This window comes from Notothenia coriiceps, unplaced genomic scaffold (genome assembly GCF_000735185.1).
Source record: "Notothenia coriiceps isolate Sejong01 unplaced genomic scaffold, NC01 NC01_scaffold00031493, whole genome shotgun sequence".
Classification (NCBI taxonomy): Eukaryota; Metazoa; Chordata; class Actinopteri; order Perciformes; family Nototheniidae; genus Notothenia; species Notothenia coriiceps.
This window is the reverse complement of record NW_011364194.1, coordinates 35,902-59,992: the sequence shown is the minus strand read 5'-3', so window position 1 is coordinate 59,992 and position 24,091 is coordinate 35,902. Positions and strand designations below refer to the sequence as shown.

At 40.5% G+C, this 24,091-nt stretch overlaps 1 protein-coding gene across 1 annotated transcript in view; it reads left to right on the top strand.

Moving 5' to 3' along the window:
- The window catches only part of LOC104960028 (transmembrane protein 132C-like), a 93,054-nt gene that overhangs the window by 42,029 nt on the left and 26,934 nt on the right, over nt 1–24,091 (top strand). Inside the window, exon 3 of the mRNA XM_010787968.1 lies at nt 5,014–5,944. Within this exon, the coding sequence (XP_010786270.1) occupies nt 5,014–5,944 (931 nt within the window). The remainder of the gene's footprint in view (nt 1–5,013; nt 5,945–24,091) is intronic.

Sequence of the window (24,091 nt, the reverse complement as noted above, 5' to 3'; positions counted from 1 at the left end):
GATTGAAAATAAATACACAACAGTGCCAATGTAAATAGTAAGGAAGAAAAATGTCCCCTACTTGTGTGACTTGCTCTATGGCACAGAGAAATAAGCTATAAGCTAAATTAGCTTTGCTTTTTAGAAAGGGTTATTCAATTGCTGGTTTTGGTCTTATTTTAGCATTTTGCCACAAGAAGAAACATGCACAACATTGGCAGACCTTCCCTTTGATCGCTCAAAGAAAAGGTTTGTAAAAAAAAAGACAGAAAAAAGAAACTGTATGAGATTTCAAATGCACGCCTCGTCATTGGCCATGTTTCTTTGTTTTTCTTATCTTGCAGTGCGAAATGAGACGGTAAGAGTTGCATCAGCGGGTCTGAAAGCAGTGAACTCTTGTACAGGTGTTTCTAAAGCTGGCGGGAGCAATGTTCTGCCGTGTTGGTGAATGCTCTACAAGAAAAACAAGTCTAATTTGAAACCCGTACATTGAAGGAAGCATGTAATGTGCTGTAGTCTTTTGACTTTCTCTGAGCACTTACAAGAAGACAATCCACCATCGCCACCTCCTCCCACTTCCCAGCTCCATCTCCATTTTGTCCTCCCACCACTTACCTCCATCATCCCAACACTTAACATCCCCTATAGATTCCATATCAGGAAATATGTTTGATTAATGTAATATTGAAGCCAGGCCAACTTAATATGTTTGATCAGGGCCTGGTTTGCAATATTCACACATGGTGGAGGATAAAGATAGGATGAGGAGGAGGGGAGGCAAGATGAAGGGATTATATATTTCTTGGGTTTAAGTTCTACTCAGGTTGCCAGGGATGAGAACAGGTGATGATAAGAAACGGTTTAACTCAAAGCCACACATGGCTGTCTCGGGAACATGAGAGCTTTAATTCTATTTTGAGATTTTATTTTAAAAGTTGATTTGCCGCATGTTGTGGCTATCCTATGGAAAATACTTTAAATGCGTTTTAATTTGGAGTCCCATGCTCCTGTGTGCCCCCCTCTGGCTCACACCACATGAATATAACATCAAGATCCTGAATGTAACATCTGTCTAATGATGAGGCCGGTTCAGTTCAGCCGTGTGATGTGATCCGAATCCTCGGGCCCGCGTCATGAGGGGCTGACAGTGCCCAAGAAATCCTGCATGAGAGTTTACAACCAGGATTTACCGCAGGGGTTAAGTTATCAGCACAAATCATCCCTTTTTTCATTTGCAGAACCAGTCCTCCAGACATGATTTACAAGCACAGTGGCTGCCGACATGAAATCCAAGGGTAACTCTGGGCTGCAAATCACACCGGCTTTGCCTCTCTTTTCCCGTCGTGCTATTGGTGTCATGGAAAGGGACATATTCCAAATCTGAAGTTACAGATTACAACATTTTCCGAGTGTAATGAGGTGTTTAGTCCCATCTCTGTCATAGTAAGTGGGAAGTAGGACAGTGTGTCACATCACCCAGAGTAAAAGTGGGAAAGGAGAATCCGCTCACTGTGCTTTAAGCATGATCCAGTTGCTCCTATTTGACATTGCTGTATTTTGTCATTTTAAAGGGTAAACATAAATCTCTCAGTCAAAACTAGCTACCAGCAGACACTAATGTGAACTACCTCAGGATGTCTTCATATCTTTTATATCTTCCTCACATCAGGGATGCAGTTTAATAATGTTTAACTCTGGAGTCCGAGGAGTTTGAATTAAGTGTTTGTCTGTAATACAAACAAAAAAGAAAATGTTATAGTGCAATTTCTATTTGTGATTCATTCTTATTATTTTCATATTTGTGTCTTCCATATCAGTGTGAGACGCTTTTACTTTGAATGCATATTATTATAGTGAATAGAGGTCTGTGAGTAGGTTCGGCTTTGTGGCTGCAACCGACATTACTTTCAGAGCTGCGGAAGACTCGTCTGGGAAACTGTTTGTGTTTATTTTGGAATTATGGACTTATAAAAAAAGGATGCTTTGATATTGTTTTTTACTCCTGCCATTGAAGTTTCCTTCCACATCCTGACCTGTGTGATATACCAAAATACAGCTTTCCAGACATGAAAGTTGTGAACGATGAAAAGGGATTGTATATCCTCAGTGCGATTCATTAGGCTGGGTCACATTGGCATATGCTAATACAAATAAGAGGAAGATAATAACAACAACATTTTAGCAGCATGTGCTCTCTATTGTCTCCACTAATTCTGTAAATAGCCTGGAGCAGGGCAACATGACATCCCTTTTCATGACTCTCTACATATAAGAGCCATTGATTATTAGATAGATATGAGGTCATTTTCATCAGTGTTTCAAGCTTTCAATATGTTCATGTTCTCTTAAAAGCCAACTTCAGATTAAATGATGATATTGCAAAGATGCTGCCTCTGTGCCTGATGCCGGTCGTTGCTCGGCTGCCACGGATCGTCACAATTCACTGCCACACCGTCTCCAATAGCGCAGAGACGACGGGACAGAAAATCAATGGGCTCTCATGGGCTACTCTATCAGTCCCACTATCTGGAGCTCGATGGCGGGGAAAAACAGGGGGTGGGGAGGATTTGCTGGATGAAGGGAAGGAGGGATTGACGAAGGTTTTAGAGCCACATTAGGTGGGGTTGGATGGGCATGAGTGAGCTGAGGCAGTAAACAAAACCCGCAACAAAGTAAGCTCTATACAACAAATGTTGGGCATCACTAACACATACTGGAGTTCTTCTACCAATACCAAACAGATCAATTTTTAGATACCATTTAAAGCCATGAGGCATGTCTCCCTATGGGGGGCTTTGGAGCTGGAGGGGATGCGAGAAGGCAGAGACATAAGGTATAGATCATGTGCGAGGATACAGGAAGTTATTAATTGTAGTTTGGATCCATGGTTAGCAGTAGAATTGGCACACAGCTAATGGAGGAAATGCAAGTACTTTAAAGACCTTTGAGCTTTATGGGCACATTATACATAAAATAATCCTACTCCAAACTCTTTATTAAATAAATAGAATTTATTTTATTTTTGTATCCAGTGATAGCTGTCAGTAAATCTATGCATACATTTCAAATAAGAACTGCAATAAGCTAATTTGGCATACTTTTGACGGTGCCTATCTCCCTTAAATGTAAAAAAAGGGCTAAAATAACTGGGTTTGAATGATAGCCCACAGCTAACTCTATAGCATTCGGTTTTTGCAGCAGTGAAATTGCAAAAGAAGGCAAGCAGGCATACCATAGCATAAACCAATTATTTTCTCCAAAGATTATTTTACAAGAGACTAAAAACCACACACAGATCCTTCACCTTTCAACTCTTATTGAATTCCCTTTTGGAAATACAAAAAATAGTTGACTTAGTTCCTTTTATGCTCGTGTGCAGTTCTTTCCGTGCCCATGAACTGCGGTTAATATGTGAGATACAAAGTAAGCACTTGGACTAGACACATTCAGACAGTCATTACGTTACAGCTTTTGTACTGCATTCTTTCTTCACAAAAGAAACACTAAAGAAGTTCACCCTAACCCAGAAATACTCAGAGGTGACTTATTTTATAGACGAATACAGACTGATTGCTGATTGCAGTGTTATGTGAAAAAAGTATTATTACAAAAGGTGCATAACACTTATATAATCAAGTAAGTAATTGCTGTCAGCTATGAATATATGTGTTCCATTTGTTTGAAACAGTTAATCCAATAGAGTTCTTGGTCTTTCTATGAGACTTGTGTTAACTTTGATTTATTTTAAAGATGTGAAAAAGTGTTATACAAGATGTTCAGTATTTAATAATGAGTTATTAGCAGATCCTATTTTCATTGTTGCCAAGCAATTAAAGGTGGGGTGTGTAATTTATTTCAGAAACACTTTTTGTTGTATTCCATGGAATGCTCTTAACATCCCGATAGCAATGAATATATGAAATGCTTTGATAATAAATCCACAAAAAAATGTCATCTGTGGAAGCCGTAGTACTGTAAAATGCACGACCAATCATTTTAGCCGGCCCGGCTAAAATAACTGGATGGCCTACCTGCCTGTCAGCCTTCCATCTTTGCACAAACTTATCTCGTGCCCTCATTGGTCATGTGCATGTTTGTGTGTGTTGGAGGAGGGGCTCTGTAAGGAAGTGGAAGTATTTTCAAATTCTAGTGCACTCGAGCTGGTTTCTCCAAAATGACATACCCCACCTTTAAGGAACATTGTAAAAGGTTTGAACTTGAATGTAGTTCTTGTTTATTTTATAGATTTTTTTAACCAATTTGCTGGTGCACGATATATACATAATTCAGTACATTTGTATCTGTTTATTAGTTTGTTGCATTTAGTTAGGAAATCAATGTTTAAGTCAAGATGCCAGTCACTTTCTCACAGTAAGGCATAAAGCTTATTAAATTAACATTTATATCAGTACTTGGTGTCGGCCAATGGACAAAGGTATGAGGACCGAGACAGTCAGATTTTGCATCCCTAATAAGAGGAGATTGGAAAAGCAGAGGAAGGGATTCATGAAGGAAAAAGGAGATCAAGTCAAAAGAGGAAAGCAAATGCAAGGACAGAGAAATTAATGAAGAGATAAACAGATTGTCACAATGAAAAGGTTTGAGAGTTGGAGGGAACGTGGGCAACACTGATGAGCAAGAGACTCAGAAAGACGCAAGTGTTCAAACAAATTATTTGAAATAAGAGCAGCGGCTCATGAAGGTGATAGCATTCGGAATGCCTCCAACAAACCATTTAACATTCACCGCTAGAACCGACTGTAGATATGATTGCTTCAGGCAATGCATGCAAATGTTTTTTTAAATGTGAAATGCTGCCATCCAGCTCCTGAATTATTTTCTCCAATTTTGCTCATTCTGCTCTTTGATTTCACACCTGGCTCAGGTTTTGCTGATAGGGTTTAGACAAAGCATCTTCAACAATAAGTTCCGTGAAGCATGACCAGAAATGGATTACTCCAGATGCTTTTACCTCAGTTGTTGCAACTAAGGTTAGCGGTGAGATAACATTTCCTTCTCCTCTCTTTGTTTCAGTGGTGGATAGCAAGGTGATCCTGGAGGGTCTTCAGAGGTACGGCCCCACGCCAATCTATCTGCCTGTCAACTACCAGATCTTCAACGCGGAGTCGGCATTCTTCCTACAGGAGGCCAACCAGGACTTAATGAGGAACTCCAGCCTGCAGGCTCGCACCGAGTCTTTCTTCATCCACCAGGCCCGGCAGATGCCGTTTGTCAACGCTAGCTACGGGCCGCTGTCTGTCCAGCAGCCGGTCCCTCTGGATCTGCTGCAGACGCTGCCGGGGCCCTTCAACCCCCCAACCTTCGATACATCATCAGCACCAACATCAGCATCATCATCATCGCCGCCTCTCTTCACATTCAACTGGAAGGTCCACACCTATATCATCAGCGACAGGATTCACCCCAGTTGGCCAAAGGTCCAAGTGTTGTTCTACATCGCGGGGAGGGACTGGGATGATTACAGCGCCATCCACAAGCTGCCCTGCGTCAGGATGTTCGCCTTCCACGAGACTCAAGAGGTGCGCGGGACATGCAGGCTAAAAGGTGAGCTGGGGATATGCGTGGCCGAGCTCGAGCCCCTCGCCAGCTGGTTCAGCCTGCCCACAGTGAGACCGGGCAGGCAGAGGGTCTCGGAGCAAGCCCAGGGAACGCCTGTGGAGCTCTACTACATGGTTCAAACCACGGGCAACGGAGACTGCAACTTGGAGGATTCAAGGAAGGGCAGCTCTGTGCGCCCAGACCAGCAGAGGCCGATGGGCTATTACGCAGGGCACACCCCCATGCAGCGCATCGGCAGCGTCAGGCTGTTTCAGCCGCTGTCCGAGCTGAAGCTGGACAATAACTTTGTGGTGATGTCGCCCTCCAAACCCATCCGGCAACGGGAAACAGTCTCTACTTTTCTGGCTCTGTCTACGCTGTCCTTAGTGCCAATATTCACCCTCAGGTGAGTCAACCTCCTCCTTAGAGAACACTGTTCAATGTGCCGCTCTACTAATCAGAGGTGGGAAGTAGTGGAGTACAAATACTTCGTTACTGCACTTAAGTACATTTTTCTGGTATCAGTACTTTACTCCACTACTTACTTTTCTGACGATTTTTTACTTTTACTTCTTACATTTTAAAAACAGGCTCGTTACTTTAGTTTTAATCTGTGTTTGGTGGCGTGATCATTATTATTTAGAGTCATTGCGTGCCTATTGATTTTAACACGATCCGTGTATCCATCATTTCCTGGTCTTCTCTAAAGAAGAGGGCCCAATGAGAACTCGGCTCGATTATTGTTCTATTAATATAAAGGGAGGTCAGTTACTCTTTAAAACAGTTGGTAGTTATGGGTACTTTTTACTTGAGTACATTTCGAAGTCCATACTTCTTTACTTATACTTGAGTATAGAAGTTTAGTCAGTACTTCTACTTTTACCAGAGTATTATTAAACATGAGTATCTGTACTTCTAATTGAGTTAAGGACGTGTGTACTTTTGCCACCTCTGCTAATAATATTATCCAAACTCATTTAAACAGCCACCATCAGGCGTCAAGGAGTTAAAAAAGAAAGAATCGGTAGACCTTTGGAGGCAGGGATGGATATCACTACAGCCATATATCTGAAAATGCAAGACAACATTTACATTATACATGTCACTTGTGTTTTTAGAAATGATGAGGCATTACAGTAAATAGAAGGATATTCTTAGTCATTGTTTGTCATAAATTAAAATGATTCATACAGGGTATAACTAATTTACAGCCTCTAGGTTTGTGAAATACATTTCACAGTTTGTAGGCAACACAGTTGTAGTCCCATCATGTATTTACTGTGGTGGCTGGGAGAAATTACTTATAACAGCTTGTTAAATCAAAAATAATCTGCCGTTGGCAAAACCGGGGATTAATCTCTGGCATTTGAGATTAGAAAAATGTGCACATGATAAGCTTTTGATTTGCCACACCAGACTTCTGTTCACAATGTTGCCATGACACCGCTAGTCAACTGGCCAGCATTAGTTACGTCAACAAGCATTTTTATCTGGGTCATTCTTCTACTCTAAATCTAAATCTAAATTTGACAAATGAAAGAAATATTAATGAGACCAACCAAGAGAGCCATCATTTAATCAATTACCTGGCTTTAATGTGTAGGGAAACAAAGCCAGACAACACTCTCAGATCCTTTTCCTGCTTTGCCTTTGCCAATGCCAAGTAAATGCTAATTTGAGATGGCAGACATATTTTCTTTTGTGAAACAACATTATTTCAATGACAAATAATTGGTGCTCATTTCAAAGTATTCTGGACATTCAAAGCACGAGCAATTGCAGTGATGTTAAAGTTAATAAAAAAGCATAAAACTGAGAGCAAAGTTTAAAAATAGTTAATTTATGGTATATTTTTATGATTACAGTTAGGAGTTCATGTTTACAGAATGTGATCTTGTATTATTTATCTTGCTTACTCATAACATTATCTGAAAAAAACTTTTAATAAACACATGTAGCTAATAGGCTTCTCTTTAGAAAGTTGTTAGTAGCGGCTACAGATAAAATGTTGTTTTCTTTAATTGCTATGGAATAAGCGTTTCAAGTGTTTGTTTGTGTTGATTGTGACCTTACAAGTCATTTTGGAGAGAAAGATTATAGCGGCTAACACCTTCCAAACAGCATCGGCAGGGGATTCTTTTGACTGGATAACACCTTAATAACACCCTTGTGCTATTCAGGATGATTGTTTTCGTTACTCACCTTCAAAATTGCTTGTCTGAGTCAAATTTGTATCTGAGGTGATTCCACACATCAGCATCAAAAGTAGTTATTGATTCATTGAGCTTTGTCTCGTACAAATTACCATTCAAGTGACTGTAATTGCTCCGTGTTGTGTGATGCAAATGAAGGTGTGCGGAATATGCATTCAACGGCCTACTTTTATGCCTGAGATCTAACTCATGGCAGATGAAACAGTTAGCAGCCTCAAAGTGGAGCTGTGACAGAGAGCCCTGGCAATTTGTCAACCCCGGGTGAGCAGGAAATCTGCCAAAAAGCCTCATTGCTTTTCGTCTCACTCCAGCGATGATGAACTCCCATGAAGTATTAGCACTCCCAGTGTGTGTTTATCACATTTGTCAGCATGTGTGGATATGGGAACTTTAAAGGCAGGCGGTATTTCTTCTTACAGGGCCTTTTTTGCACCAGCACCCTGATCATTTAGAAGTTCATATTTTTTATGTTTTTCCGTTGGGATAGCGCAGACTTTAAATTCAACCGAAATACCTCATTAGTGACCAAAAGATTAGACTTCAAAGTGTGAAAATCACAGGCTACTTTACACTACTTGATTGCTAGCTTAGCAAAGTCTGTAACTGAACGTACGGACGCTGATTGCTGTTCTTGCGTCAGTTTTGTTGTGCCTTGCTTTTATGTTGCAAGGTTAAACCTGTGGATCAATGTCTTTTCATCTCAGTTGTTAGATTCCCTGATAATAGAAAAACTTTACTTTCAGGTCTTTATAATTCCCATGATGATGGTGTGAATACAAACTGTGATTACAGAAGGTGGGGGCTGTGGATCCTTTCACTTGATGTGTTGAACGCTGCGTGTGTTGGTATACTGTCTGTGAGTGTTTGTTTAACGGCGTGGATGTGTTGATGGACGTTTTACTTTAAAAGTAACCCTGGTGAGTTTCTCCCAGTGGTTAAGGCATCTTTAACGATTTATGTTCTCTAGAGTTTCTCTCGTCTTTACATTATCCTCCACATGTTAAGCCTTGGAAAACAGGAGGGGGATGCCCTCCTGTTTTCCAAGGCTTAACATGTAACTTTCTTTCCTCTCAATTGAAGATGTTTCATTATTTTCAGCATTGTTTTGATAGGATTGCAAAACTCTTTTGGACTTTGGGGAAATAATGAGGTGTAAAATCCTCTTCATTCATTAATTGAGATAGGATTAGGTGCATTTACAAGCATAAAACACCTTGAATTTGTCAAGCTCTTTATACACTTTATTCAATACTATCAGCAAAATATAAAGTGAGACTTCTTTTTATTTCTTTTTGCCAATGTCAAACTGATTATGTAAAGTATACAGTATCTCCAAGGGCTAATATACTTCCCAATTTAAAAATCAGGATAACGTATTAGTCTGCTGAGTTTGTCTGTTTGAGCGCACCATATACAATCAGCAGGCTTACATGCACACTAACATTAGATTTCGTTGGATTACCCATCCATCATTTGGGTCACGGTTTAATATTTCAGTCTTTAAATCCTTAGCGGAAGTCTAACATGTGCTTTGAATGCAAATCGGTCCTTTTTTAGACAGAGCAGGGCTAGTGGTGGTGAACAAAATAGTTTTGTAACAGTAAATCAACTATTTTCATTTCAGTTAATAAAAAACATGTTATGCACTAATGTTCAATGTTGTAGCATAAAAGAAAGAGCTTCCTGTTAACCTCCAAAAGTCCCATAAGGGTTTTATCTGATGAGACCGATGACCGAAATAAAGAAGAAGGTTGCTGTGAAACAAAAACACTGAAACCTTCAATATGACAAAAAAGGCTACATAATGACTGGCCCATCTTTTTTCCACATGGTACCATGGAAACACATAGAGAAATACACACAAATGAATGTGTCCCTTATCAATATTGGTTTTTCTGCTTTTAAATACACAAGTTCTTAGAAATCATAAAATGTGACTTTTCGTTGACGGGCTTCACTCGGAGCTGCTGCACTTTTCATTATCTTCAATCAACTGTCAAGAATCAAAATATGCCTTGACTCATGCTAGGATATCAACAGCGTGAGTTTATAAAATCATGCATCGCATTACTTCCAACGCTCTACGGTGCAAGCTGTAATATCAAGTAGGAATAATTGATGTGCCTCATGAGGCGTAACATATGTGAGTGATAACATTTAATATGTATCCTCAAGTTATCCTACAAACCAATGCCCAGACAGCGCCTTTACCTCACAGCAATATCAGAACAATTAACCGCAGAGCTATTTAAATGCCCATTTTCTCTCTCGTCTGATTGTTTAATGGGTTGTATTTGATCTTCTCCAAACTAATCTAATTATTGTGAATGTAATTGCAGGCTTTTGACCTCAGCCGCTGGAAAAACACAGACAGAGTCATGAATATGCACACACATACACTCGCATGTGTGCACACAGATATGCCAACACTCGCACTCGTCCATAGCCTGGACCTGCCTCGAGCTAACTGAGAAGTCATGCTGTGTTTGTCATGCTAAAGGCTCCCGGCGGAGTCACTAATTCTCTGCTCCCTGCCTCATTAGCCACGGAGAGTGGCGTAACAGGTTAGAAAACGCTTCTCCAGCTACTCCTTATTCAACATGCAAATGAAAACACCATTTCCTCCTGAACAAATTAACAGGCTTTTCAAAAGATAAATTGCCCCAGCTGTATTGTAAATGTGACTAAACAATCCAACATATTCCCACAGAGCCCCCCGGGGGCAGTGTTGCTGATGAATGCAAATGAATTGCTAATATCTGAGAGTGTGAAGGTATAAGTATGGGATTCTTCACGCTGTGTCCCAAACAGTCAGCAACTTGTTATTCAGGGTGTTTAGATTGTGAAGGCAGCAGGTTGAGAGTTTGGACTATAAATAAAAACTTAACTGAGCCCGGCTTGGAGTTTTTAGGACATGATGCAGTGCTTCGTGTCAGCTGTTTGTGATCCTTAACACGGTTCAGGTTTACAGGTCCTGTACTTTGGCTGTTTGTTGTTGGCCAATGTTTGCTGGAATATCAGCAGGAGAAAAGGTTGGAATAAAGATGTTCTCCCCAGTGTATTAGCCTTATCTTGACTGCACTACTCTGGGAATCAGTTATTGGAAAAGGTCACCCAGTATGTCTCTTTTTTTCCATTTCCGTGTCTGTACTTATCTGTACCTCTCCTTGTATTTCGTCTGCCACTCTGCCTTGGTTTCTCTCCCTTCCTTGTGTTATTTAACCTTTCCCTCCCTCTCTCTCTATATGCCCTTTCTCCTTTTTTCTTTCATATTCCCATCTTTTCTTAAGCTTGACATGTTCCCTTTCTTTGTGCAGTATAAAAAAAAAACCTCCTTGGCTTTTTATCTTTAAATATTAGGTAGACTCATATTTTAAAATGAAAACTGTCTCATTGTACCCTGCCCTTCTTTACCCATCTCCCTCTTTCTGTTTGCTCGGTGGGATCTTCCGTGCTCACCAGCGTTTACTTTGAAAGCACAGCCTTTTCTCATCCCCTCATTCATAAGTAATTAGTCATCGGTGGCCCGGGGAGAGTGTTCACTATTTAGATACCACTCTCTATTGGGCTCTGCCACCACAAAGCAATCGCCAGTTACCCGCAGCAAGTCATTTAAATCCTTGTATTTTTCTACCATATTGATTTTTCATCACTTTTCCCCTCTTGAATTTGAGTCAACTGATGAATTTATTCGACAGCGGCAGTCGTGTATTGCCGTTGCGTTTCCCTGCTGCCTCTCTTTATTTTTATTTTTTGCTCTGTCCATCTGCCTTTTGGAAAAGGCTACGTCCCAGAGGGAATTTTGTCATCTCGCGGCCTGGCAGAGGCTCCTTGAATGCTGCGTACCATTCAGAGTGACACATGCCTCCAGGACTTTGAGTATCGACAGGGTCAGAGGTTTCTTCGGTTTCTTTTTCTCTCGTTGCTTTGAACTTATGAAAGTCTTGTGGGCTTTTTATAAGGGCGACCGAGGGAATAAAGGGAGCTGGAGTGGTGTTCTCCCGAGAGAGTGGTGCTCCATGTCTGGTAGAGTGATAGGACTACTGAGAGCATTAGAAATATGCGTGGTAGGTACTGAAGAGAGTGTATCCAACATTCTAAGATGTTTCACCCTTTATAAAGATACCGCTCGATCTCATACAAAAATGCTGAGTAGATACCTGATACACCCTGATCTCAACGTCATAACCACACTTTTATTTTCATTTTGAGTTATTACATTGTAGTAGTTTTCATTGACTGTCATGTTATGCTCAAGGGCGTATGGAGCAAAATAAAACAAAAAAGCTTCAGTTGCTTGAGGTTGAGCTAGAGAGAAACTGACAGTCCGCGTCTCACGGGACCCCCCCGCGCCCATTTTTTTTTTTACGCTACAAGTCTATTGATGTCGCATTGAATGAAGCCTAATATGCATAGACAGCTTTTTAACTGACACAAATATCCCGCTGTATATGGGTTTTGAGCTTATTATCCGTATCCACATTGATTGATCAAGGCTCACAGTCGGTCTTTGAGCTTGACTGATTCACAACAGGGCAGGAAAAAAAATCTATGAAGCAACACACGCTGTTGATTTCTACCCATGGAGCAGACATGAAAACAATTTTGGTTCAGCACATTTGTGCCGATCATCAGCCTGGTAAAGGCAGGTTTGCCAGCCAATGTAGAAGAAGCCTCCCGCCAAATTGCAGGGATGGGTTGTTTTTTCCCCATGGTAAGAACATATCCATCATGCAAGTATTAAAGTTTTTCGCTTCAATTGAGGAAGTTGTATCTACAATTTGGGCATCCTAACCACTTTTCTGAGCCATCCTCATTAGTCTGCTGCACTGTGAATCAGCTGCAGATGGCTAACAACCTTCATGGCTGGGACTAAATAAGAATATGAAAAAGCAAGAAAATATTCCAAATCACTCAAAGATGTTTTTCGGATGCAAGAGACAAGACTGAATAACTCTTTTCATTTGATTCAGGCATAAATTACCCAGAATAAAATATCAAAAAACATCCCAAAGATTTTAAAACTATCTCATTTCAGTTGTGAGATTCTGACTGTTTTTAAATGAAGTTTCTACAGTATATTACCTTTGGAGGACGAATCCATTCTCTGGCTTATTAGACAATTGCACATGACGGTTCACAATTACTTTTTAGTTATTTTTAACAAAGATAAAAAAGGAATTTTTTTGCTGCTGTAGCTCGTTAGTAACACATGTGGCTAAAACTAAGGGAAGCTGACGTTTTTGAATTTACACTAATCATAGTCTGAAAAATAATCAGGTGCTCACCATTAAAATAGACACACATTCAACTTTGGTTATGCAGAGCGAAGCAAAAACGCATGTTTGAACAGTCTTTTGAAAAGAAAAATTCAACAAATAGTGTGGGAGAAAGAAGGGAACCTTGAAGTTGGTGAACATGAACAAACCTTCCAACAAGAAATGATGAGGAAGTGACTTTTTCGCCATGATTCTTCCAAAGATAATCAAATATATTTTGAATTATAAATCAAACTGAAACTGAGTTGACATACTGTAACACCAGTGATAATTGATGTGCTTAACACTCGTATAACATCCACCATAATGAATGGTTGCTCATAAATATGTGTTCTTACCAATAAGTATAATCAATATTATAGGGATTTGACTATTATTACATTACATGTTACTTGTTAGACACTTTCATCCAAAGCTACTTACATACTCAGTACTGTGGACAATCCCCACAGGAGCAATTTGGGGTGAAGTGTCTTGCCCAGGGACACAACGACATGCTGACTGCAGTGGGGTTTGAACCTGTGATCCCCTGATCCGAACCACTACTATTCCACTGCGCCACACGCCTCCTTATGTTTTAAGATTTTTACGGGCAACCAGTGCCTTTATTTTAGGAACAGAGTTGAAACTGGGAGTCAGAGGAGATGACATATGGCAAATTGTCCCAAACCGGATTCGAGCCTGGGCCTGCCCTTGGGGTCCGACCCCCACCCAGTACATGGGCTCCCATATTTTATTTTACGACATACACTGAACAAATTAAACATTGACTTTAATTAAATGTATTATGTCAACAGTTTCCAAATAATTGTATTAGGTAAGGAGAAAGCAAAAGTATTACGTTGAACCAATTATTCATTATTTAAACTTAATATTATTTTTTTAGAACTAACCGTATACAATTATGAGTAACTTATAATACATGTATTTAATAATAATAATAATAATAATAAAGCTTAAATTATATAGCACTTTTCATACAACACATGCAGCTCAAAGTGCTTTACAAAATGACCCAAGTTAAAAACAAACAACAAGAAATTCCCCTCAGATTTTCTGTTAAGAACTATAAAGGTACATGCAGAAAAATATAACATTTTATCAGGTTAATAGACACATACTATCGAGATAAATAGTGGTAAAATGTATGATAATACAAATAAAATTTAAATAAATAATGGTTTCTCTCTAAAAGATGTAACAATATAAAATATAAAACCCCATAACACAAAGTGAACATATAGGTACAACAGAAATACAAAGAAAAAGATTAAGACCTATACAATAAATAAAACAATATAAAGGTAGGTAAATAATAAAGACTAAAATAACATTTAAGTCAACGTTTCAATTTTATTTCACGGTATAAAAATTATCTAAACTTGATTTGACCACAATTACAACCATCACATACTGTACTGAACTAAAAAGAAATGTCAAATATAGGCAAATAAAGATGTAAATGAGTACAGCTTGATCACACATCAGCATTGTCACTTTAAGACTACCATCAGAACAATCTGGATTCCAATTGAGAATTTTCTCACAGTTTTGTTGAAGCCAAATGCAATCCAGCTACTTTTAAAAACAAAAAAATACTAGGGCTCACTTGTCGGTGGGGACATATTTTTTTGGAACAGCTCCTGCAAATCCTTTACTTATCACACTGTTGTTAACATCTCCAGGCAACACTTCAACTCCAACTTGAGCAACACTGTTTACTCCTGCAATCGGAGTTGAAGATGATATATGTGGGGCTGGAGGGGTTGACAAACATGGTGGGATTATGTAGCGGAGCGGTCCTTGCAGAATAAGCACTGCTGGCTAACTGTGGGTTGGGCCGCCTCTCTCCCAGACAATCACATGCTTGGCCTTCTAATCACTGGTTTATCCTGCATGTTTCTCATAAGGATTTACTTTGATTTGGTTGATCCCGTAGACTTCACAGCTGTAACGCAAACTCAAAGTCATGCATATTTTAATGGGGACTTGAGGCGAAGAAATAAAGAGAGTGAGAGGAATGATGCAACGCTGAGGTTGTCAAACATCGGTAGACTGTTTGAGAAACCTGACAGTCAGCCGCCAAGACAGACACAATGCTCCAACTCATTTCAGCTAGATAAGAAATGGTTTCACACAGAGATGGGTTACAGAGATTCGCAAAGATTGAATCAGTGGAAGAGACATAAAGAAGAAAGGGAGAGTCAAAATACTAAAGGCCCTGAGACACCAGGCCGAAATCGGCCGTTTTCGTTAGTCGGATGACGAAGCGTGCCCTGTCGCACAAACTCAATTTGGTGTGTCCCGCACCATCGGCCGTGACACGCCTTATTTGGCCTTTCATGGCCGACGCACCATGCGTCGGGTCGGGCAGTCGGGCCAAATAAATCACTCTGATTGGCTGTTCAGCTAGCGAATCAGTGCATGAGAAGCGAAACGGAAGTGAGGGACATAAACAAACGCTTTAAGAAGGCACGAAGAATGTCTTCCGCAACCAACACTCCAATGGCTGATAGCTCCAGTACCGCATAAGACATGTTTTCGATGGACGAGAGTGAAAATGGAACGCACACGTTATTTGCTGTTTGTTTATATCACGGAGTCTGTTCTTCTTCTCTGTCTTCCGGTTGTTGCCTCTTTTGAATGACGAATACACACTACCGCTGCCTGCTGGTAAGGAGAGTTATTGCCACTCACGCATGCGCAGTTCGTACGTGCTACTTGGCTGTCGGCTAAAGTCTTTGCGGTGTGTTCCAGTGCGACTATTGGCCAAGAAGCAGGAGACGTGAGGCGACACAACAGTCGTGTTCCGTCGGGACGTGTTCTTTGGTCTCAGTTTGGTGTGTCAGGGCCTTAAGGGTTGCAAGCAGCCTGATGATAGTTGACTCAAAGTAAAAAGATGAGTTGTTTGCCTGTAGGGAGTGACATTTGCTTGAGTAATGACTCTCCCCGTGTGAACTGTGCCACAGCCTTTGGCTTCACTCACGAAATGTCTCATTTAATATTTACCAGTGGGGAACTTCTCAGTGACTACTCATTTAAAGGCAGACGAAATCTAAACCACTAGCCGTTTAAACTACAATCGATGCCTCGCTTTGGCTGAAAAAAAATCAAAGGAGCTGTGTCTCCAAATTAGCGAGGATCTGTTTGTGCAGTTGGCCTGGTGTGTCTGTTGATTCAGGGTTATTTTCATCCCAGGGCTTCTCTGGTTTCTCCTTTTGCTTTTTCAAAATAGTCTTGCAATTTCGTAGCCTTCTTTTGAAGTTGAATAACATGAACGCAATTATCGTAGTGCAAACCTATCGACATAATGATAGAGTCCATCAACAGTTTTTTGGAGAATAAACTAGACTGAGGAAGAGCGTAGTTTTGTGAGAAGTTGGAGACATAGGCAAGCTAGGCTTTACGCATGGATGTAATCTGCCAGAAAACAGAGAAGTAGAGTTCACTCATCTCACCTATCTACGCGAGGAAAATGGAGAGTTCTTCATGAATTGGTTTCAATTGAGCCTAATATTGTCTATCTTTAATGACAATGACAAAGTTAAACAATGATTGTGATTCATGCAGCAAGGGTCATCCAAAAAAATAAACGGAAACAGCTGAGCTATTGATATCAGAACATATAAGGGCAAAGGTGTTTCCATTTATCATTTATCCCTCAACTAAAGTGTGCGTAAAATTCATTTGCACAGATGACATTTTTTGTATATTGTCTCTTCCATTGAGCTTTTCTAGCTCAATGGAAGAGACACACTGATTCCTACACTGTGCATTTCTTCTCTGCTCTGTTCTCCTCCTCAGCCAACACCTTTTTGGCTGAGTGCAGCACATCCACTGTCACTCACTGACTCTCTCACATACTGGTTACACACCAAGAAGTCCCCAAGAGAGCACTGCTACTCTTATAACACCATGCTGGCCTGCCAAGATTATTCTTCTAAAAGTCAAAACCATTCTCAGATGCTTTCATATGAGTAAGAACTAGTCAGATCAGGGGTGTCAAACTCAATTTCATCGCGGGCCACATTTGCATTATGGTTGCACTCAAAGGGCCGGTTGTAACTTCAAGACTATATAAAAATACATATATAAATGTGTAATATATAAAATAATGTATTATATTCCATTATTGCCTCTGCATTGGATTGTTATCGGATAGGGTAATAACTTCATAATTAACTACGTCTGAAAGCAGAAGTCTAGGGCAAATCATTGCAAGTCTCTTAAGTGAGNAGGTAGAAAGCGACAACGTTGCATACCTTGCTAGATATGTTTCAGATAACTTGTCAGGGTGTCCGCGGGTTTAAAAAGTATTAAAGTTATAAAGATCAATTTCAGCGAAAATTAAGGGACTATTTAAAGAGGAGTTGATAAACGGCATTTTCTCAAGGTATTAAGAAGCTCCAGTCATGCCAACGACACCTGACAGTGATGTTTGGGGCGTGCGATCCGGCCTTTGGGTATTTTATCTGTGACGAACAGTGTCGGTTGTTGAAACCGCTCTTGTCATAGGAATGGAACGGCTCATTGCATTAGTCAGCGCCGTAAAATGCTGCTTCTTATTTTAAGTTTTGTTCGTTGTACTGCTGGTCCGCTTCTGTTGGCGCGGGAGGTCTACAGTGGGCTGAGTGGACTCTTTGAGCAATTTTATCGTCTATTATCGCTCATGGCGGTCCAGCTGCTTTTTAGACGGCTCCGTGTGTAACGGGTGTTTCCTCTATAGTAGAGTTTGTAATGTGTCTGCATAACGATTGAATTCAGATGCTCGCCTCCCTCTCTTTGTTGTCTCAGTCACGGTCTCTCATGCTGCTTCGCATGGGCTTGTGCTAGAAGAGGAGGAGGAAAAGAGATGGACTGGCACTGTTTTATAAAATGATTATATATTATGAATGTCAGAATGAAACGAGTTCGTTCAATTTTTGGTTTCAAGCATCAATAATTAACAAGGGCAGTGAAGTGCGTGGACCTCTGTGGTACACTTATTTCTGAATTTTTGGTACTGTGAGATTGCTGTAAACTGTTTTTAGTACTTAGTTAGCTTGTAGAGGTAGGCGGCGGAACATTTTTTTTTACGGGACTGCTTGCCTGTTGCAGTAACGGTTTTTCATCGTCCGCGCTTGTTGGGAGAGGGTGTTGGCGGGGGAGAGTTTTTTTTCACGCGGTTTGGACGTATACTGAAATATTACCGCAGTGAGAACATTTCTGTCGAGCATACTCTTTGGTCAGGGAGATAAACAGAGGCAACCATGGCAACATGAATTGCTTTTCGCGGTCTTTTACGGTTTTGCTTTTGATTGTATATGTATGGTTGTGTGCTGTCAGCTAGCTGCCACTTGTAACAGGTGGTCGAGAATTGTATCTTTGGTTACAGCTCTCATTTGTTATGCGGGTCTAGCTGGTTGTAGTGAACGGCCTCACATTATGTGTCGGCGGTATTGCGGAATGCGGTTGAGAGCGGTTATAAAGACGGTTTTTTTTTGTAGTCTGTCGGTTTTATACCTGTGATTGCAGATCCTAGTGGGACCATTGGTGGAGTCCGTCATAGGCGCAGAGAGCGTGAGTTATTGCTCGGGGTCACAGAGGATTTGCTATTTTGTAGAGGATGTCGCGTACACATATCGGTACCACTGATAGTTGATAGTCTATATTAAGAAAGAGAAAAGTCTTACATATATATTTCGGTTGTTGGTTATTGTCTTGCGAAATTTGTCAGTGTTTTATTTGGACGAATTGTGTTGAGGGTATATTGACGTCAGTAGCGATCGTTCCTTAGTTGTCCGGTGCTTTAGCCCGTATCTGCCCAGCCCAATTTAACTCTCTGGGTCATTGTTGTTGCAAGGGAAGCTCCTGATTTATTTTTTATGTACTTGTCAGCCCGCTTGACAAGCTCAGCGGTATGGCAATTGTATGTATATATATTTGATTCAGTAGTTTCATATTTAGTTTGCGCAATCATGTTTTCTGTATGTATTGGTCATATTACATTGTTTCTAATGGTATATCTGAGATGTGTGATCTGAGATGAATGAGCCTACGAGAGATCCGGACATTGTACAACAAAGCTAGGGTTTTCTTAGCGGTGCATGAGAGGCTGTACTGTGTGTTCACTAGAGAGGTTGAATTTTATTGATGCAGGTGAATGGCTTTCAGCTATCTGTCTGCACTCTGGTTTTTTTAAGGTTTGCTTAGCGTTACAGGATCCTTATCCGATGTGAGAGTTAAGTTGTTTGAGATACCGGTTTAGAACTGTCATAGAGGTATAGCGATGAGGTCTCCTTAATATGGAATGTGAATAGGGTGTCGTATAAAGAGGTGCTTTAATATCGTTTATTAAGATTTGCACGCTCTGGATTTCTTGTTCTATATTCTATTTAAGCATGATTGGTTGGTGACTTGTTGGATTCTGTGTGAAATTTTACTTCCCATGGATCAATCATCACATCGTTCAGGAATGTGCTCAGACTTGAGAGGTATATATATACTTTGTGCCTATGTTTAAGAAGGCAAATAGTACTATAATGTGGCACTTTTGTGCTAAACAAGCAATTTTCTGGAAGAAGAGTAGGGCGTTGGCTAATGTTATAGTTTGTTGCATAAGATTAGGCTGGAGAACTGGAGAGTCGTTTAGCCCTGATGTCAGATATAAGGTAATGCACCTTTTAGGCGGCTATATGATATCTGTACGTGTTTGGTGTTTGGACGGTCTTGTGTGGTCGGTTATGTAGCTAATGTGAGTTGAACATAAGGTATCTAATGGATGTTAGAATTTGTTCTCATACTGATGTTGAATGAATATATGTGATATAACTAGGCGTACATATCTGTTGAGAATTAATTGTGCGTTCGAATAAGTTGGGGACAGTCGTTAACTTTGGCTCGTGGTCTGGCCGGTTTTGCCGCCGAGAGATATAAGTGCTTGAATTAACTTGCAACAAAAAATGTAAGGCCTATCATAGCAGCATTGTGTTGTGGATTGTAGCCGAATAATGAAAAGGCAAATCAATTTCCACATTTGGCGCAATCTATCCTCGCGGACCTCATCTAGTTCTTTGCTAAAAGCAAGCATATTACTTTGTCTGGCTTTATTTGGTGCGGTTTGGTTTCACCGGTTCCCTGCGGTGCTGAAAATACGCTCAGACGCTGCACTTCGGACCAATATGCAGAGGTATTTTGCGGGCCACCATGGACAGCAACGGTAAACGGTGTCCATTTACTTTCCACAACTGAAGCGGGTTTCCCCACCGTATCCGATTGCGTCCTCCTGTGGTAGACAACCAGCTCTGCGTGTGCTGACTCTGAGCAGCGGGAAAGAACGGACTGCCCTCCCCTGCCCTCTGCTGGCGCGTGCTGTAGATTACAACCAATGTCGTCCCCTGTCACCATCTCTGTGCAGTGTCAGTGCGGGATTCGAAATAACCCTGGTATACCGTAATACCGTCATACCCCCCAAGTCTAGGTCATATATACATATAGATATTTTCCCATGTATGGGGTGAAAATAGTGGTTATACTATGTGCGCTGACCAATAACTATCATTTCTAACATAAAACTTTGGGGTACCACATTCAGGTTCACACTGCTGGCAAGTATTCTGGATGGAGCAAAAGCTTTAAAGAGCAACTGCAGGCTTAGAGACACCAGTGAATACATGTGTAGGAAAAATGATGAATACATAGATTTCAAAAAAATATACAGAAAATATACACTACAGTGGAAAATCTGGCTTCGTTTAGTAAGACACATTTTTACTTCCGCATAAAAAAGCCTCCGCACCTCCCGCGTGTGACGTCACATGGGGGGGAGCGGCCGGTCTAACGTATGAATAAACATGGATCACAATGCTAGTTTTGAAGAGGTTGAAAATATATATTCGAATGCATATGATTATAATTATGAGCCTGCTAGGCGTCCAAGAGACCAGGAGCAGCCAAGGATTAGAAGAAATAACGGCCATTGGAGAAAAATGGAGCTGTGGTGTGAGGAGAACCAGTGGAGAACAGGGCAGCTGTCTTGGTGAGTGACCGGCGTTAGCTACAGACAGCTGTTAGCTAACGTCGGTCACATCACAACATTGTAAAGTTAGCTATCATATATCAGGCTATAACTAAAGTAGCATTTATAATATAGTAACGTTACTGGCAGGACTGTTGATACTGATCCATAACAGAATCGAATGCGCAAGTATCAGCCATATCTCGCGTTACCTAATGCAACTCCACACTACGGTGCTGTGTACCGGAGGGGAGACACGAGATACGGCTGGTACTTAACAACACAGACAGGGGGAAACAAACAAACACAAAGGAGACGGCTGGAGCAGTACAGCCACCACAGCGTTACCTAATGCAACTCCACACTACATCTTACGGTGCCGTGTACCGGACGGGTGAGAGAGAGGAGCGAAGGGGGGAGAGAGAGAGAGAGAGAGAGAGGAGTGAAGGGGGGGGAGAGAGAGAGATGTAATACGGTTTCCTGATAAACGTTTTGTTTGATAGGCCTCAGCTGTGGAGAGTATGTGCTGCAGGGAGGTGGATGCACCTCGCACAACGCACCCAGGAACGAAAGCTAGATCCGGTCCTTTTCCTGTTAGGGAAACTGTGGACTCGATGTCCTGACAGGCTGGATCATGATTACAAATGGTGAAATGCAATGTAAAATTACCGAAAAAATAGCAGCTCACTAAATCACAACCGCTCAAACCAACTACAAACTAGTACCGCGGATTGGGCAGAGAAGGAGTCCGAGAAAGTTGCTCCCCCATGTGACGTAATATGACGCTAAAAAAAAAGCAGTTTTTAGTAGCAGAGCTCAAAATTGCTCCTTTCCCTCTGAATTCTTGCCCTTATGTCTTGTAAAACATATCAAATCCTGCATTGACTTTTTTAATTGTAATTTTCAGGCAAGGTTAAGCATAAATCTAGTAAAAAAAAAACCCTGCAAGTTGCTCTTTAAGCGTTTGATCAACAGTAGGGCAGATATAGTACATCTGCAAACTGCAGGTCTGTGCTGCAGCATTTGAACCCCTCGTCCCCGACACACAGTGGAGGCTGGAAAACTGCTTTACGAAACAAAGGGAGGATCCCTCCAGAGGGAAGGCCCCATTTTCTGTTGTATTAGACTTGAGAATGAGGAGATATAAACATGTTGTCATTCATACACACTCAAAGTTTGTTTTTGTGTGGAGAAGACAAGTCATCTGAGTAAAAGCATTTTCACACAATTGTTGTTCTTTTAACTTTATGCTCCCCTACTCGTCATCTTCATACTCAAGGACAGATTTGGACTGAAATTCAGCCGGCAGGACTTAAATATGGAGAGGCTTACCTGATCAATCTTTTGCATTTCTCACCTTCCTTCTTTCCTTTTAGCCACCTTCCTTCCTTTCTTCCACTTTTCCTTCTTTTCTTCCGTGCTCTACCCCTTCCTTCATTTCTAGCCATCTTTACTTTCCTAACCCCTTTTTTTCTGTGGTTTAAAGAGAATCTGATGATGCTAAAACTTTACGATGTCGTGTCCTCTGAGTTTAAACACATATAAACTTGTCAGCCAAGATGAGCTGGAACAATGAGTCACTGTTTTGGGTATCAGCGGAGGATAAGTCCAAATTCGCTGCTTGTATTAATTATTTTGTCAAATACTGAATACTTTTCTTTCATTTTATAATATTTTTTATACGATTTTACCTTTTTCAACACAAACAGAAACTGTCCCCAATCCTCCTAAAGAATGACTCAGAATTTGTGGGCATATCTGTTTGTTATTTTCTAACAGTCCAAGGTGTAGTTAATTAAAAATGAAAAGAACAATCTTCAGCTTCCATAACTGAATCGGTTTATTTATTTGCCAACTTATCTTTTTCTGTGATTTGAAATGTGTTTGAAATCTTACTGCCTCCCCCCTCAATATTACATAAATGAAAGGTTGTCTTAAATTAGGTTTGATCCTCTTCCTGAAAGGGAAATTAGCCAATGAAGAGAAACCCAGCAGCACAACATAAAAAGCATACATTATCTATAAGGTGTTGCCTACATTTATATCAAACCACTGGCACATAAAAAAGGGATTAATCCAAATGCACAGGACACCAGAGTGAATTTAATTTAGCTCCCACCCTAATCTTATCTAATATCATTTAACACAGGGGAGAGTTTCATCACCTTCTGCGCCTTGTTAATGAGTATTTCAGTCTGTACTGAAATGATAATCTGTAACTTCAAAAGATCTCGAGCCCTTTAAAGTTTAAACATTATTACCTATTTCGTTCCTCTTCTGATACACATACTTGTTTTTAACCTTGGGTATTTCAAATCAAGTCCCTCCGAGTTTTTACCTGCAACTCATTTGTCAAATTAATGTTTGCAGTAAAGGGCCTCTTCAAGGGCAATTTCTTGAAGCGCTCTAGCTCAATGAAGCAATGTTTTCATGTTGTTTTGTTAGAAATAGGATGCTTATTTAAAAGCAGGAAGTTGATTGGAACCTCACAAAGCCGCAGATTCTTGGAAATGCAGTGTTTGTAACACATTGAAGGGAAGACAAAAGACTGCATAAGCGACAATTAATACTTTTCCACCAGAGTTATCCTCGAAGATACACGCAATGGATTTTGGTTAGAAACGTTAAGTCCCTCTCCCTGGTAGGGTACATTCACCTTTTTCAACCAATGTCTCAATAATAGAAACATGAAGTAAAACACCTGCTGTTCTTAGTTGTTTTCCAGGCTTATGTGAGTTAGAATGATGACAATGATGCTCATTTTTGAGTCACTGAGTCATATTTAAAAAGGCAGCTACACAGCCTGAGTCATTAAGTTGAGTAGCAGTGAAAAGAGAAACTCTGTGTCACTTTACAAAGACGGCAGGCGTTGACATCCGTCACAAAGAGGCCAGACAATTCAAGTTTTTCAAATTACATCTCATAAATCCGAGTCACTGACTTCAGACTACTTTATGTCATTTCTACACCAGAAATAGAAGACATGAACTGTGGTAAAATCAAGTTCACCCTGTCAGATAATCAACATATGTCTGTTTAGACATCTTTAACTTCCGAGTTCTTTC